Source organism: Epinephelus fuscoguttatus, linkage group LG20 (assembly GCF_011397635.1).
Source record: "Epinephelus fuscoguttatus linkage group LG20, E.fuscoguttatus.final_Chr_v1".
In the NCBI taxonomy this organism is placed as follows: Eukaryota; Metazoa; Chordata; class Actinopteri; order Perciformes; family Serranidae; genus Epinephelus; species Epinephelus fuscoguttatus.
This window is the reverse complement of record NC_064771.1, coordinates 1,759,557-1,776,538: the sequence shown is the minus strand read 5'-3', so window position 1 is coordinate 1,776,538 and position 16,982 is coordinate 1,759,557. Positions and strand designations below refer to the sequence as shown.

At 42.2% G+C, this 16,982-nt stretch overlaps 1 protein-coding gene across 3 annotated transcripts in view; it reads left to right on the top strand.

Moving 5' to 3' along the window:
* csnk1db (casein kinase 1, delta b) overlaps positions 1 to 16,982 on the top strand; it is a 70,393-nt gene that overhangs the window by 18,975 nt on the left and 34,436 nt on the right. For all 3 annotated transcript variants that reach the window (XM_049563916.1, XM_049563915.1, XM_049563917.1), the window contains one exon: positions 13,784 to 13,894. In XM_049563916.1, the coding sequence (XP_049419873.1) occupies positions 13,784 to 13,894 (111 nt within the window). The remainder of the gene's footprint in view (positions 1 to 13,783; positions 13,895 to 16,982) is intronic.

Sequence of the window (16,982 nt, the reverse complement as noted above, 5' to 3'; positions counted from 1 at the left end):
TTTGGCACGTGACCTCACTGACCAATAGATAGACATCTCTTGCACTCACCCACGTGGGGTTTCAGCCAATCGTAGCGCATATCATCAGTCACATGCCTCGAAAAAGACGATAACGTGGAAATACACACACATGGGTATCCCGTCCTTAATCCCTTTCATTCATGGGTATCCCGTCCTTAAAGGGATATACACATAGATGTGTATTCCGGTCTAAATGGGTTAATGTCTCCATGTGTTGATGGGCCATCATGATAAGAGTATGCATGCATAATATGATGTTGATTCCACTACAGATGAGACTTGATGATCACTAAATTTCGGTCGAGAAAAAAAGTGGACATATTGGTATTGGTAACAGTTACATATTGGCATATTTGATATCTGCAAAAAATCCAAAACCATGCATCCCTAACCTCAATAGAATTTGTCTTCTTTTTTTGTTTTTGACAAACTGTAGTGTGTGTGTTTTATATTATATGGTTGTATTCTTGTATGTTGAAGATGTATCTGAAAATTAAACATGATTTGCAATTTGACACTTTAATCTTCTCTCTGTCTCTCCAACAGGCAGGCATAGGACCTTTCTTAGTACTGGCTGAGTCCACCTGCACATGTCCAGATTTAAAACAAAATGATAAACATGTACACAACGACAACAGTCAGGTGCGCCGTGCTGTCCAAGGTGCTGAGTGTGTCTGGAGCAGAGCAGGTCTCTGTCTCCCCATGCGCGGTAGTGTGAATATTTATGCTTTTTAAGTAAATGGAGAAAACATGTCTCTCATTGTTTAATAGCAGCAAAATAAGGCTTCATTCATCAAAGACCGAAACTCGATCTCTCTCCTTTTCTCCCTCTTTTTCATCTGGCTCAGGTGTGTGGAATGGAATTCGTCTCTGGCTGGCTTTAGGAGCAAACCGTTTTTTTTTTTTTTTGTTTTTTTTTTTTCCTCGTTTGTTTTTACCGACAGTGAGATAAACATTTCCTGCAATTAAACTGGTGAACTGGTTTATAAACAGTGTGCTGTGAGATATGACGCTGTGCACCTCAAAACCATGCGTAATAATCGCACGTAGTGGCCGCTCCTCGTCAGTTAAACTGCACGTCTCATGTGTGTCTCACTGACAGGTAGCCTACAGATATTAACTACGAGCCGCTCCGTCACTGACTGCTCTTGTCCTGTCCTCTCCCTCTTCTTTCTCTCCTGTCCTCTCTGACTATCACGAAACTCTGGCTTTTGAACAATGCAGGAGAAATGTTGCAGACAGTTTATATTATCAGCCTGGGCCTGGGGCTTGTTGTAACAGTAAATGGGATGTGTTGTAACTTGTGTAAGTTAAACTGTATCTGTGTGAGTGAACATCTTACCCCGCGTGATGTGGGCAGCTGGGTCCAGCCACACGCTGCAACTGCTGCCAAGTACTAACGGCTGCTAGCCCCGCCCGTTGGAAAGAGTGTGGGATATACCACTACTAGGAATGGGAGCGGGGTGACTAAATCTTTTAAGATTTAAATAGCATATTATTGCGCTTTTGTAATGAGCACCGCTTACATTGTGCTTTTAATAAATACTACTACATTGTTCAAAAATTATTAATTGTGGCTCAAATTATTCTAGGGGGGTATGGCTTTATTGAAGGGGGAGTCATGTCTCCCCTGTCCCCCCTGTCCCCCCTGGGATTTCCGCCCCTGGTTTAGCTGTAAAACTCACAGGCCCCAAACCCACTATCATTTTACCATCTACAGACCACCAAAACCCTCCACTGTTTTCCTCAATGAATTCACATCACTACTAACATCTGTATGTGCAATGTCCCCCATTGTTATCCTCCTCGGCGATTTCAACATCCACATTGACGACCCATCCAATATCTTTGCAAATGACTTCACATTAGGGCTGTAGCGGTACATGTATTTGTGTCGAACTGTTCGGTACGCGACTTTCGGTTTGGCACGACCCTGTACCGAATTATTGGGCGCAGGATATTATTTTATTTTATGTTGTTTTATTTTAATTCCGTTTTTGCGCGCCGAACCATTTAAAATATCTAGTTCCCCGACGGACATAATTGAGTGACGGACCGAGTCCAACCATAAATCTCCGCTTTCACTTTGTGCAGCGCATTCTCGCATTTTGACAACATGGTAAGTGAGCCTGACGAACCTGAAGACCCACCCGCAAACCTTAAGTCCTCCGTTTGGGAACACTTTGGTTTCAGGGTAAAATACGAAGATGGAAATAAATAAGTTGACAAGACAAAAGCAGTGTGCAGACACTGCAGAACAGCGGTCGGGTATGTACTTGGAAACACGTCTAACATGCTAATGCATCTAAAGCGACACCACCCGAGTTTGAATGTTAACTGGCGCGACTAGAAAAAGCAATCTGGTGCAAACTATGATATCGTCGTCGTTTAAAAAGAAAGCGTTTCCCTGACCATCGCGCTAAAGAAATAATCAACGCCATTGGAGTTGAGTAAAATTGTTTAAGTTGCACTTTAAATATAAGCATGTTTTGTTTACTGCACTTTAACAAAGTGGGAAAGCTAAGTAAGTTCCTGGTAAAACTGAATCTGAGCAGGCTTTAAAGCTGACCAGCTGCACTATACTTTTTATTTTAATTTAGTAAAACTGTTAAAGCAGAAATGTATATTTATATTTTTCATTCAAAAAATGTTTTAAAAAAACAGCAGGATTTTATTTTTCGCTTTTATATTTCTATTTTCATTCAAACTGTGAAAAAGCAGGATTTTATATGTGTTTGTTTCATTCAAAAATTGTGTAAAAAGAGTTGACTGCTGTGGTGGTATGTTTTAATAAGGTTACCAATAAGTAAAAGATATTTAATAGTTGTCTATTTTTTTCATTACTGTACCGAAAAAAACCGAACCGTGACTTGTGTACCGAGGTACGTACTGAACCGAGATTTTTGTGTATTCGTTACACCCCTACTTCACGTCCTGGACTGTCTCGGCATCACATAACATGTCAACCTCCCAACCCATAACAAAGGCCTCATACCAGACTTAATCTGCTGCACTGACATCACTCCTACTAACCTTGCTGTCACCGATTTCCCCATTTCTGACCACAAAGCTGTACTTTTTGACATTCATACCCAACTACACAAAGCCAAAGAACAATGGACCAACTCCTTCAGAAACATCAAACACATCAACACCACAGATCTCTCCACCCTGATCAGCTCGTACCCCAGCCCTCTTCCAGGCTCCTCCCCTGCTGACCTGGTGACTCATTATAACAATTGTCTCTCCTCGTCCCTCACCACCCTGGCCCCCCTGAAAACCCGCTCAGTTTCATTCACACACACTGCTCCCTGGTTCACCCCTGACCTCCGCCAGCTCAAAGCCACAGGCCGTTGACTGGAGCGACTGTACAAAAAGACCAGACTCACTGTACACAGGCAAATGTATTCGGAGCACCTTCACCACTACAAGAACGCCCTCACCACTGCCAAATCTTCATACAACTCCAACCTCATCAACACCAGTACAGGTCACAACAGAGTCCTCTTCTCAAAAGTCAGCCACCTACTTCAGCCTCCTAAAACCCTCTCTCCAGATATTTCCACTGATCAGTGCACTGCCTTCCTGGCATTCTTCAGCTCCAAAATCAACACCATTCACCAACCTCATCTTGCACCTCCTCAAATGACTCACCCTGGATGATCACCACTGGCCAACCTCTCATCAGCTCCCTCACCAACTTCACCCCGGCAACAGAGCACACCATCTCTGAACTCATCCGTAAAGCCAAAACCACCACCTGTCAGCTTGATCCTCTTCCCACCTCCCTCGTCAAAGCCTGTCTGCTGTCCATTTCCCCCATGATCACCAGCATAAGTAACTCCTCCCTCACCACTGGTATTGTACCCCTCACTCTCAAACTTGCTGCCATCACACCCATCCTGAAAAAACCCGGTGCTGACCCAGCTGACCTTAACCTCTACTAGCCCATCTCCAACCTTCCCTTCATCTCCAAAACACTTGAAAGGGTGGTTGCCGCACACCCACCTCGACACAAACAACCACAAACCCTTCCAATCCGGTTTCCATCCAAAACACAGCACTGAAACAGCCCTGGTCAAAATCACCATTGACCTCCTCCGTGCAGCCGACTCCGGACCACTCACCATTCTCATCCTCCTGGACCTCAGCGTAGCATTCGACACCATCTCCCACCCACTATTCCTGGACCGCCTGGCTGGCATTGGGATCACTGGTGTTGCACTCTCCTGTTTCACATCTGGACAGCACACTCTCATTTGCACCTCATATTCAAAACATCACCCAGACTGCATTCTTCCACCTCTGCATCATCTCCAGACTCCGCCCATTACTCTCCCAATCCAGCACTGAAATCCTGGTTCACTCATTTGTCACATCAGCATCAACTACTGCAACGCCCTCCTCACTGGCCTTCCCACCAAACTCATCAGCAGGCTGCAGATCATTCAGAACTCAGCCGCCTTAGATCACCACCTGCACCAAATCATCTGACCACATAACCCCTGTTCTCATCCAACTTCACTGGCTCTCTGTACAATACTGCATCCACTACAAAAACCTTCTCCTCACCTACAAAGCTCTCCACAACCTAGCCCCCACTTACCTCTGTGACCTCCTTCAGGAATACACCCCCTCCCGCACCTTCCGCTCAACCTCTGCTGGACTCCTCTCCATCCCCACCTCATGCCTCAGTACCATGGGTGCCCGAGCCTTCAGCTGCTCGGCACCCAGACTCTGGAACTCCCTCTCCCCACACATAAGACAGTCAGACTCCATCACATCATTCAAATCCCAGCTCAAAACCCACCTGTTCAAACAGGCATATTCACTCTAACTGGACACTGTGCACTACACTTGTTTTTATGTTGATGTTTTGTTTTAATAATGTCTTTTATCCTCTAAGGCGACCTTGGGTGACGTGAAAGGCGCCCCCAAATAAAATGTAGTATTATTATTATTATTATTATTATCTTTTTTTCAACACACAGTGCATTCACTGGACAGTAAAACATCATTGTGTCATCATCGAAATAAATGAATACAGTAGTGATCAGTGGCACAATCACATTATCAGAATGTAGCGTTATCAGGGAAAAAAACAGAAACATGGTGCAATGTGATTGCAGAAATGTCTGTAGAAATATTCCACATATACATGAATTTGGGTACATGAAAATATGTAAAATAAGTAAAGTCATGTGACAACGATTTCATCACGGTTTTAATGTTCACAATGCAGCTTACCTATCAACACCACTGCAGGTTAGTGTTGTCACAGTACCAAATTTGGGACCCACAGTACAATACCAGTGAAAGTATCACGATTCTGAGTAGTATCACGATACCACGCCAAAAATTAGGCAGATGTGCTTTTTGTCATTTCTAAAAAGTTTAATCACTTTTCTATAATACATCAATGATATTTCAATGGAATAAATTACTTATTGACTTATTCATACTTCAAAAAACAGCATCAATAAGTGATTAACATAAGGGGGGGGGGGGTCAAAATAAATAAATAAAATAAAAATCAACCAGCCACCCTCCTCCTCCTCTGATAAGTTAAGAACAGTCCCTTAAAGGGGAAGTTCCGTTTTTTACAACCTGGACCTTATTTCTGGCATTAAATACGGTTGTTTACTCACCCAGATAAGTTTGGTATCATTTGGAGTCCTTCGGAAGATATTTAGATCCGCAAGATCCGCGTACAGCCATATAGTGGGAATGTTCGGGGCACCGACAATGAGGCTCTTAATAACACATTATCTGCCGCGAAACTCGTTCATTTCACCAATATGTTTTTATGAACTGCTAGAGTTGCTTGTCATCATCATCCAGGTCATTTATACTGACCTGCTAACCTCTGCAAAAAAAAAAAAAAAAGAGGCAATTCGTAAAGACAATCCTCTTTACCACCGAAACGTTCACCTTACTGTTTCTCACTTTTTGTCACTGAGCACTATGTAATAATAAATTCACATTTTGCTTAAGAAGTGCCGTGTGCGAGCCGTTCTACACAAGCGATGAGAAGAAACTAAAGAAATGTAAATTCTCATAGTTATTTACTTATCAAGCAAACCAATTCAAGGAAAATAAAGAATTTATGCATGTGTGTAGGCTACTTACTCAATCAAAAGTTGTCCGTTCGGTCCTGCAGGCTTTGGCTGGGTCTTCCAGCTTACTTTCGGGACACGAAAAAAACAGCCCGGTTGATCATAGAAGTGAAATCTTCTGTAGTTGTGAGACAGTCATTTCTGGAGCCATCCAGTCGTGTATCTCCTGGCCTCAAATCCCACTCGGAGCAACAAAGGCATAGTGGAACATTGTCCACAAGAACACCACCAGTTAGCATCTATTCTCGGACGTGCAGCGGTTTGTTCTTCTCTGGCCAGCTGTCCCTCTCTCTGCCTCCGCATCCTCCTTTCAAAGAGCTCCTCATCCATATCCACCTTATTTTTCACGGAAACACGGAGGCAAAACAGAACGCAGCCAGCTTCCATTTTTTTGTGCAACACTTCAAGTCCAGCACTCTTACCACTGTGTAAATGGGAATCGCCTTGTTGTTTACCTTGCTGAGTTTAGCTATATATGTATATATCACATTTTTCACGTCACTATATCACCGTTGAGACTAATCTGATGTTTGTAAAGTCTATATACACAATGACTGAACAAACAGTATTTTCTCTGTGTGTAATTAATAACATGGTTATCGTAGATTAGCTGGGCTAACCGTTAGCTGTTAGCCGTTAGCCGTGTCTGTAATAACTCACTAAACTCTCAAAGTGGTCTGTGAAAAAAAAAAAATTCTCCAGCAGATGTCTTAGTTACAACATGATTGAGCTAAGTGGAGTAGTTTCATGTCGTATCCGACAACGGGAGGCTTTTAACGGATGGCGATCCTGATGTTAGCTTTGCTGCTAGTGTTAACGTTAGCTCTCCCTGTCAGCTGCAGCCACTGATGCTTTCTAGACATCGTGATTTCCCAAAACTGAATAAATACCACACATAGCAACACAAAACTAGTGTGCCATCAGCGTATTAATAGCATTTTAACCTAAACAAAGAAAAGTGTAAAATTTTCAGAAAGTTAAGGGTTGCTTTAATGCCAGAAATAAGGTCCAGGTTGTAAAAAACGGAACTTTCCCTTAAGTGCGGTGAGGTTTGTGGACCGTTACCTGCCAGTGGCTACGATTACATGAAGGCTTCTCATTCAGAATGAAATAAATCTGAATGAAATAATTCGGAATTAAAGTTTTTCCAGGTAGTTTACATGGGAAATATTCATTCCGAATGAGGGTTTACATGGGAGATCAGTTTAATCGCCTTTATTCAGGTCTGTGCAAGGTTTGGGGCAGGGAAGGTTTCTGATTGGATAGGGGGTGGGGCGGATGTTACGTGTTTACGTTTACCGGAAGAAAACACTGTAGTACTCGCTCCAGATGCTTGACGCCGTGCCTTTTTCGGGCGTGTTTTGCTTATATTCTTGAAACAACAGTACGACAACAACCTTGTTCTGCTAATGCTTCATCTGTTGAGGAGAAGAGAGGTAGAAGACCGTGCTGTGGCGAATGGAAGCCGGTGAGTGCAACGAGTCCGACTGCTCTATCTCAGCCCGTTGCTATGCAGCCTGTTGCTATGCGCGCTATATACGTCATTGCGCCAGAAGAGCAAGGAAACGAGCATGTGCAGAAAGACCGGAATGAACTTAAAAAGGAATGAGTGTATATATGCACACAAAATTCTTTCATTCGGAATGACAAACGGAATAACGACAAAGACAAACGGCTCCGCACCATGGAAAACCATTCAGCAGCTGCGGTAGTTAGCCAGTCCCCTGTAGCCGGTGCGGAGCCACATAGCCTAGCCTTAGCCTCTGCTAACTGTCCTCCGGTAACTCCCGTTCAGCCGGGAGGTTGGGTTACGGTTCGCCAGAAGCACAGCTCCAAGCCGAAGCCCACGGCTCACCACCAGCCTGTTCACGTTTCCAACCGCTTTTCCCCACTCAGCGACACACCCGCTGAGGACAAAACTCTGGTTATTGGCAGCTCTATTCTGAGAAACGTGAAGTTAGCAACACCAGCGGCCATAGTCAAATGTATCCCTGGGGCCAGAGCGGGCGACATTGAATCTAATTTAAAACTGCTGGCTAAAGCTAAACGTAGATTCAGTAAGATTGTTATTCACGTCGGCGTCAATGACACCCGGTTACGCCAATCGGAGGTCACTAAAATTAATATTGCTTCGGTGTGTGAATACGCAAAAACGATGTCGGACTCCGTAGTTTTCTCTGGACCCCTCCCAAATCTGACCAGTGATGACATGTTTAGCCGCATGTCATCATTTAACCGCTGGCTGTCCAGGTGGTGTCCAGCAAACGATGTGGGTTTTGTTAATAATTGGCAAACTTTCTGGGAAAACCTGGTCTTATTAGGAGAGCAGTCAGCCCACTTTGGATGGAGCTGCTCTCATTTCTAGGAACCTGGCAAACTTTATTAGTAATTTAAATCCCTGACAACCCAGAGTTGAGATCAGGACTCAGAGTCGCAGTCCTAAACGCCTCTCTGAGCTTCTAGTTCAGTTACCCAGCCATAGTTTTAATAGTTTTATACAAACGGTGTCTGTCCCCTGACCGCCTAAATTATCTAAATCTAAAATTAAACAAAGAGGAGTTGTGCATAACAACCTCATAAAAATTAAAACCTCTTCTGTGACAGAAAGACAAAACAGGAGAATTAAATGCGGACTGTTAAATATCAGGTCTCTATCGTCTAAAGCAGTGTTAGTAAACGAATTAACATCAGATAATCATATTGATTTACTCAGTCTCACTGAAACCTGGCTGTGTCCAGATGAATATGTCAGTCTAAATGAGTCCACTCCTCCCAGTCATAATAATACCCACATTCCGAGGCAGCGGCCGAGGAGGGGGAGTTGCAGCCATTTTTAACTCTAGTCTGTTAATCAGTCCTAAACCTAAACTAGATTATAATTCATTTGAAAGCCTCGTTCTTAGTCTTTTACATCCGACCTGGAAAACCTCGCAGCCACTTTTATTTGTTATAGTGTACCGTGCTCCTGGCCCGTATTCTGAATTTTTATCTGAATTCTCAGAGTTTTTATCCAGTTTAGTTCTTAAATCAGATAAAGTTATTATTGTAGGCGATTTTAACATTCATGTCGGAGTTGATAATGACTCCCTGGCTACCGCGTTTATCTCATTATTAGACTCCATTGGCTTCAGTCAGGGTGTACATGAACCTACTCATTGTTTTAACCATACCCTTGATCTAGTTCTGTATGGAATTGAAATTGATAACCTAAAAGTCTTTCCACAGAATCCTCGCTATCGGATCATTATCTGATTACTTTTGATTTCTTTTTACTCGATTACATGCCACTCAGCAACAGTTACTATACTAGATGTTTATCAGATAGTGCTGTCGCAAAACTTAAGGAAAAGATTACTTCGTCGTTAAATTCAATACCAATACCTTCAGTAACAGAGGTTTCCCGTGCCGACTTTAACCTCTCCCGAATTGATCATTTTGTTGATAGCACCGTAGGCTCGCTGCGAACAACACTTGACTCTGTAGCTCCTCTTAAAAAGAAGTTAAAAAAAGCAATGAAAGTTCGCTCCTTGGTATAACTGTCAAACCCGTAAGTTAAAACAAATTTGAAAGGAATTGGCGATTAACCAAACTGGAAGAATCTCGTTTAATCTGGACAGACAGTCTCAAAACTTATAAGAGGGGCCTCCGCAATGCCAGAGCAAACTATTACTCAGCTCTAATAGAAGACAATAAGAACAACCCCAGGTTTCTTTTCAGCACTGTAGCCAGGCTGACTGAGAGTCAGAGCTCTATTGAGCCTCGTATTCCCTTAGCCCTTAGCAGTAATGATTTTATGAGCTTTTTTAATGACAAAATTCTAACTATTAGAGGCAAAATTCATGACCTCCTGCCCTCAGATAGTACCTATCTAACCTCAAACACAGCTGTAAAATCTAATATATATTTAGATTGCTTCTCCCCAATTTCTCTTCAAGAATTGACTGCAGTGATTTCTTCATCCAAATCATCAACGTGTCTCTTAGACCCCATCCCAACTAGGCTACTTAAGGAGGTCTTACCTATAGTTAACACTCATATATTAGATATGATCAATATATCCTTATTAACAGGTTATGTACCACAGTCTTTTAAGGTAGCTGTAATTAAACCTCTACTAAAAAGCCCACCCTGGATCCAGAGGTGTTAGCCAACTATAGACCAATATCTAATCTTCCCTTTATGTCAAAGATCCTTGAGAAAGTAGTCGCAGACCAGCTGTGTGATTTTCTCCAGGATAATAATTTATTTGAGGAATTTCAGTCAGGATTTAGAGTGCATCATAGCACTGAGACAGCTCTAGTTAAAATTACAAATGACCTTCTGATTGCTTCAGACAAAGGACTCGTCTCTATACTTGTTTTATTAGATCTTAGTGCGGCGTTTGACACAATTGACCATCAAATTCTGCTGCAGAGACTGGATCACTTAATTGGCTTAAAAGGTTCAGCACTAAGCTGGTTTAAATCTTATTTATCTGATCGTTTTCAATTTGTTGACGTTAGCAATGAACCATCCTTACGTACTAAAGTTTGTTTTGGAGTTCCGAGTTCTGTGCTCGGACCAATCCTGTTTACTCTATATATGCTTCCGTTAGGTAACATCATTAGAAATCACTCTATAAATTTCCATTGTTATGCGGATGATACTCAGTTGTATTTATCAATGAAGCCAGAAGAAAGCAATCAATTAACTAAACTCCATAATTGCCTTAAAGACATAAAAACTTGGATGAGCACCAATTTCCTGATGTTAAATTCAGACAAAACTGAAGTTATTGTTCTTGGCCCCAAACAACTCAGAGACTCTTTATCTGATGACATAGTTTCTCTAGATGGCATTGCTCTGGCCCCTGCCACTACCGTAGAAACCTCGTATTAACATTTGATCAAGATTTGTCTTTTAATTCTCATTTAAAGCAAACCTCAAGGACTGCATTTTTTCATCTGCTTAATATTGCGAAAATTAGGCCTATCCTGACCCGAAAAGATGCAGAAAAATTGGTCCACGCTTTTGTTACCTCAAGGCTGGATTATTGTAACTCTCTATTATCAGGTAGCTCTAGTAAGTCCTTAAAAACTCTCCAGCTGATTCAGAATGCAGCAGCACGTGTACTAACAGGAACTAATAAACGCGATCATATCTCTCCTGTTTTAGCTTCTCTGCACTGGCTTCCTGTAAAATCCAGAATTGAATTTAAAATCCTACTGTTAACTTATAAAGCTCTAAATGGTCAAGCTCCGTCATATCTTAGAGAGCTCATAGTGCCATATTATCCCACCAGAACACTGCGCTCTGAGAACGCAGGGTTACTCGTGGTCCCTAAAGTCTCCAAAAGTAGATCAGGAGCCAGAGCCTTTAGCTATCAGGCTCCTCTCCTGTGGAATCATCTTCCTGTTACGGTCCGGGAGGCAGACACCGTCTCCACATTTAAGACTAGACTTAAGACTTTCCTCTTTGATAAAGCTTATAGTTAGGGCTGGCTCAGGCTTGTCCTGTACCAGCCCTTAGTTAGGCTGACTTAGGCCTAGTCTGCCGGAGGACCCCTCTATAATACACCTGCCCCTTCTCTCCTTCTCTCTCTCTCTCTCTCGTATCCTATTACTGCATCTAGCTAACCCGGCCATTCTGGATGTCACTAACTCGGCTTCTTCTCCGGAGCCTTTGTGCTCCACTGTCTCTCAGATTAACTCATATCACAGCGGTGCCTGGACAGCGTGACGTGTGTGGTTGTGCTGCTGCCGTGGTCCCGCCAGATGCCTCCTGCTGCTGCTGCCATCATTAGTCATTAGTCATACTTCTTCTGTTATTATACACATATGATTATTGTCACACATGTATACTGCCAGGTATTAATACATACTTTCAACATATTGTACCGCAGTAACCAGAACTATAACTATAATATTATTACTTCCATTAATGTTGTTGTAAGATACTGTCATTACCTGCATATCTCTCTCTCTCTCTCTCTCTCTCTCTCTCTCTCTCTCTCTCTCTCTCTCTCTCTCTCTCTCTCTCTCTCTCTGTCATATGGATTACTGTTAATTTATCATGTTGATCTGTTCTGTACGACATCTATTGCACGTCTGTCCGTCCTGGAAGAGGGATCCCTCCTCAGTTGCTCTTCCTGAGGTTTCTACCGTTTTTTTCCCCCGTTAAAGGGGTTTTTTTGGGGAGTTTTTCCTTATCCGCTGTGAGGGTCTTAAGGACAGAGGGATGTCGTATGCTGTAAAGCCCTGTGAGGCAAATTGTGATTTGTGATATTGGGCTTTATAAATAAAATTGATTGATTGATTGATTGAATAAACCACCCCCTTTTATTTGGATTTAATTTCAGTTGGAATAACTATTTTTCAATCGGAATGACCATTTACATGACCACTTTTAATCGGAATGGCCTTTCATTCTGATTAAAAGTGGAATTAAACTGTCCATGTAAACGTACTGACTGAGAGAAATGTGAATGGCTCGTTTCTCCTCTGACACGTCATTACCTGTGTGCCGCCATGGCTTGGCTGTTTTTCTGGGTAGTCATGACACCAACGAAGACTTGCTGGACCTGGAGCCGGGCTTCTCGGTCGCCTGTAAGCCGTTATCTTGTGCCGCAGAGCACTATGGCCGCGGTATTTGACAGGAATACGTATTCCTGTTTGTGTCTGTGACCCACAACCGGCAGAATTCGCCTTTGGTTTCTGCTGCTGGTTGAAATCTGTACTCGATTTCTTTTGCTCGCACAAAACTATTTTTAGTCGCAAATGTGAGTAAAATGCTCGCACCGTAGAGCTCTATGGAAAACAAATCACTGTTTCATATATAAACAAATCTAGCCTAGAAATAAAAATAAATAAATAATAACTTTCACTGCTTAAAGATACTCAATAGCTCAGCTAAGACCTGACATGTCACATGAAAAACAAACCACTGCAGCAGCATATTGAGTGCCGGGTGGCCAACTCGCACCGTTATTGGCCAGCGCGCGCTGTTAATGGACGGCGCATGGACACTCACCCTCTTGTGATTGGACTTTGAACTTATCCCACAGTAGTGGTTCCATGAGGTACCGTAGTACTACGGTACTCCAACATTATGGTATCATATGTACCGTGGTGTTTAAGTACTGCGGTCTACCGTTGGTACCAGCATACCGTGCAACACTACTGCAGGTGAAGACAGAGGCAGCTACACCAGAGCCAAAGTAGCCTATTTTTCAATTAATTTATTTTAGTGGCTATTGGATTAGAGAAGTACGGTTACGATAATTGTAAACATACTGAGTATCACAGGCGGTAATTGGCCAGATAATATAATAGGTTGCTCCCTTGTTTGTGCTGTTCCTCTCTTAGTCTGTTGTTCCTCAGTTCTTTTCTCAGTGTTGTTCTTGCTTCTCGTTTTTCCCCACACTGCATTCTGTATCAACACTTTTATAGTAGCAGTCATACAGCTGTCTCTCATGCTTAATCCCAGAGCTGTACATTCATTTTTTATGCAAATAGCACTGTTGTTGTAAAGGTTGAAAGTTTTGTATCACAGGCAACAAAAAAATAGATAAAATCGAGGCTTTCTGTATAACAGCTGATGATATTGGTTAGTGGTTGTTTTTCTTGTACTTTGGGTGAAGTGAACCTTGAACATTTGTCTTTTTCCAGGCACAGACATTTCAGTGGGTGAAGAGGTTGCGATTAAATTGGAATGTGTGAAGACCAAACACCCCCAGCTCCACATCGAGAGCAAGATCTACAAGATGATGCAAGGAGGAGGTGACGTATCAGTTCACACACGCACTGGGATCCTCATGTCTCATTTGACTTGCGTTCTACTTCTCAGCCCTAGTGTGCTCAGTTTCATTCTCCTCATCACCCCAGAGTCTAACTTTTTGACTTGCGCAGAGTGGTTTGGCACACTGTGAAGTGTCTGATTCAATCTGCCAAATAAGGTGAGATAAGAACAGCATACATATTCTACCAGCATTCAGATGAATGGGAGGAGCGACATTTTCTCTGCGATGCCACATTTGGTGTGAATGCAGACTAAGTTTATGGTTTAGTGAGCAAATGACTTAAGTGAGTGTGTTTGAGTATTTTTGGCCCGTTAAATGCAGTTTGTATACCATTTAAACATGCTTTTTTTGAGTCTGTCATCATTAAGGCCTTTAAGGTTAGTTATGTATTATTTTTAGGTAATTAGTATTTGCATGAGGTAGTGTTAGGAAAGCCAACCTATTTAAGATTTTGTTATATGATATAGTTTAATTTTGAGGCACTCATAGCCTCCTGCAGTGACGTTTTGATTCTCCTGTTGAGCCTTGTGTTGTGCTGATATGTGGGCAGGTTTAACATTATATTTTTAAAGCCACAGTGTGTAGGAATTTCTCCCATCTAACGTTGAAATCATCTGGTATACTGCCAGATATTAATATATATTTTCAACATATTGTACCACAGTAGCCAGAACTATAACTATAATATTATTGCTTTCAATAATGTTGTTGTTAGCTACTGTCATTACCTGCATCTCTCTCTCTCTCTCTCTCTCTCTCTCTCTCTCTCTCGCTCTCTCTTTCTATCTCATTGTCTCATACGGGTACTGTTAATTTATTATGCTGATCTGCAAATTGTGATTTGTGATATTGGGCTTTATAAATAAAATTGATTGATTGATTGATTGATATATTGCATTCAAACGGATAGTGCACTGTAGTGCTTCACTGCAATGCGTATTGCATCAACGGTAGCCTCTATGTACCAAAAAGCTATGATAACAGTGAGGAAACCATGTCATCCGATACTTCATGGAATATTCATTCAGGCCCCTATACAGCCACACGCGACGTGAGTTGACAAACCCCCTCCTTGCCATGCTGGCTGTGTTTACAACGTAGGACTGTTGGGGGCAGGTGTAAATCGAAACAAACAAATCACTCACGTAAACTGACAAGTGGCTCAACCTCACACACCTCATCCTTTTCCTCGCATCACTGCGCCGCTAACAGTGGCTAACAGCTGTTAGTGGCGCTGGCTGCTAACTGCGCTGCTGTGATTGCGTTACCTTTCTCCTTCAGCAGCTCTTTCCACCTGGGAAAGGCTACCCAGATGTATGTCCCTTTGCTGGCGAATGTAGTCTCAAGATGGCGAAACTATATGGAACCCCCCCAGACGACTTACCCACACAATGTACAAACAAATCCGAAATTCTCCTTTTACGAGAATAAGTCAGATTATTAGTGGAGGTAATAATACACCAATGATGACATATTTATTAGACTTGCGCCGATTTATCGGCAGTGCCCAGAATCAGGCTGGTTTTTACGTGATCGGCCATGACCTTCGAGCGGCCTGTCAGTCTAAAATATGCCAATTTAAAACGCCGGTCAAATTCCCGGCATATCGCATGATTGACATCGTGTAACATCAGCAGCGCACACACACGCACATGTGCAACTCACGGCTTGGGAGATGTGAGGAAATGAAACATGGGCTGCTTCTCACCTTAATCATTCACGCACACACATCAAAAGAGAGAAGAAGAAAGTTGTTAATTGTCCATGTTAAACTTAACTGCGGAGCTCTCACCGCTGCACTGTGCCGCTTGAAACTGACGAGGCGCGTGTCCGTGTGCCAAAGATACGCGTGTCCGCGCGCTTACTGGCGGGCGCTTCCTGAAGACCTGTGTGACTTTTCCACAGGAGATATTTTTGTCTATTCAAGAAATTACCCACAAATGCTATACACCAAGAATTATTATTTTATTTATCCTTGTTTTTATTTATGTACGACGGAGTATTAGGGCCACATTGAAGAAAAAAAAAATTGGGGATTTCGAGAACAAAGTCGAAATATTACGAGAAAAAACTAATATTTCGAGAATAAAGTCATAACTGAGAAAAGCCATAATATTACGAGAATGAAGTACAAATATTATGAGATTAAAGTCGGAATATTTCGAGAATAAAGTCATAATATTACAAGAATAAAGTCGAAATATTTCGAGAATAAAGTCGGAATATTTCGAGAATAAAGACATAACTGAGAAAAAGTCATAATATTACGAGAATAAAGTCGAAATATTATGAGATTAAAGTCGTAATTTAACGAGATTAAAGTCATAATATTACGAGAATAAAGTCGTAGTTTTTAAGGAAATAACCAACAACAAACAGAATATCAGATTGTCTTTCATGCCGTTTGTAAGTAGCCTACTTAATTAGGTTTGGAACCGGCACCGTGCCGGTTCTGTGTCAGTCGAAACTCCAGGCCCAACTCTGCCACTGACTGGCCAGTCTGACATTCTTCATAATACATAAAGTACGTTCGTGAAACACATAGGCCTCAGAGAAACATGCGTTCGTTTGGGGACAAGTTAGTGGTCACGTTACTCGTTCCACAGGCGAAGGACCCCGGACACATAGCCTACAGTAAATACACCGGTTGTAGCCTAAGTAACTTTTAACATACGTGAGTCTTTGTGACTCTTGTCCCCTAACTAATGCTTGTTTCTGTTTCACTAACGATATTTTCACATGATTGAGTCACGTCCCGTTATTTCCTCTGTAAACCGCAGCCTACAAGCATGCTGTGTCAATAAATCAGCTCAGACACTGTTAGAAATGTAATATTTAGCCTAATAACATCATGCTACAGCAGTAATAAAGTCAGCTGTAGTCAAATGGCTCTAGCTTTCCTGCTAAATGTCAAACTCATTTTCCCTGTATGTTGACATGATAATGGCCTCGTTTCCCAGATCGCTCTTAGCTTAAGAAGATCTTTAACTAAGAAGGAATTGTAAGATCGAGCTGACCCACTCTTTACACACTTCTTAGCCACCAAATGCTCACAGATCCAGCCGCAG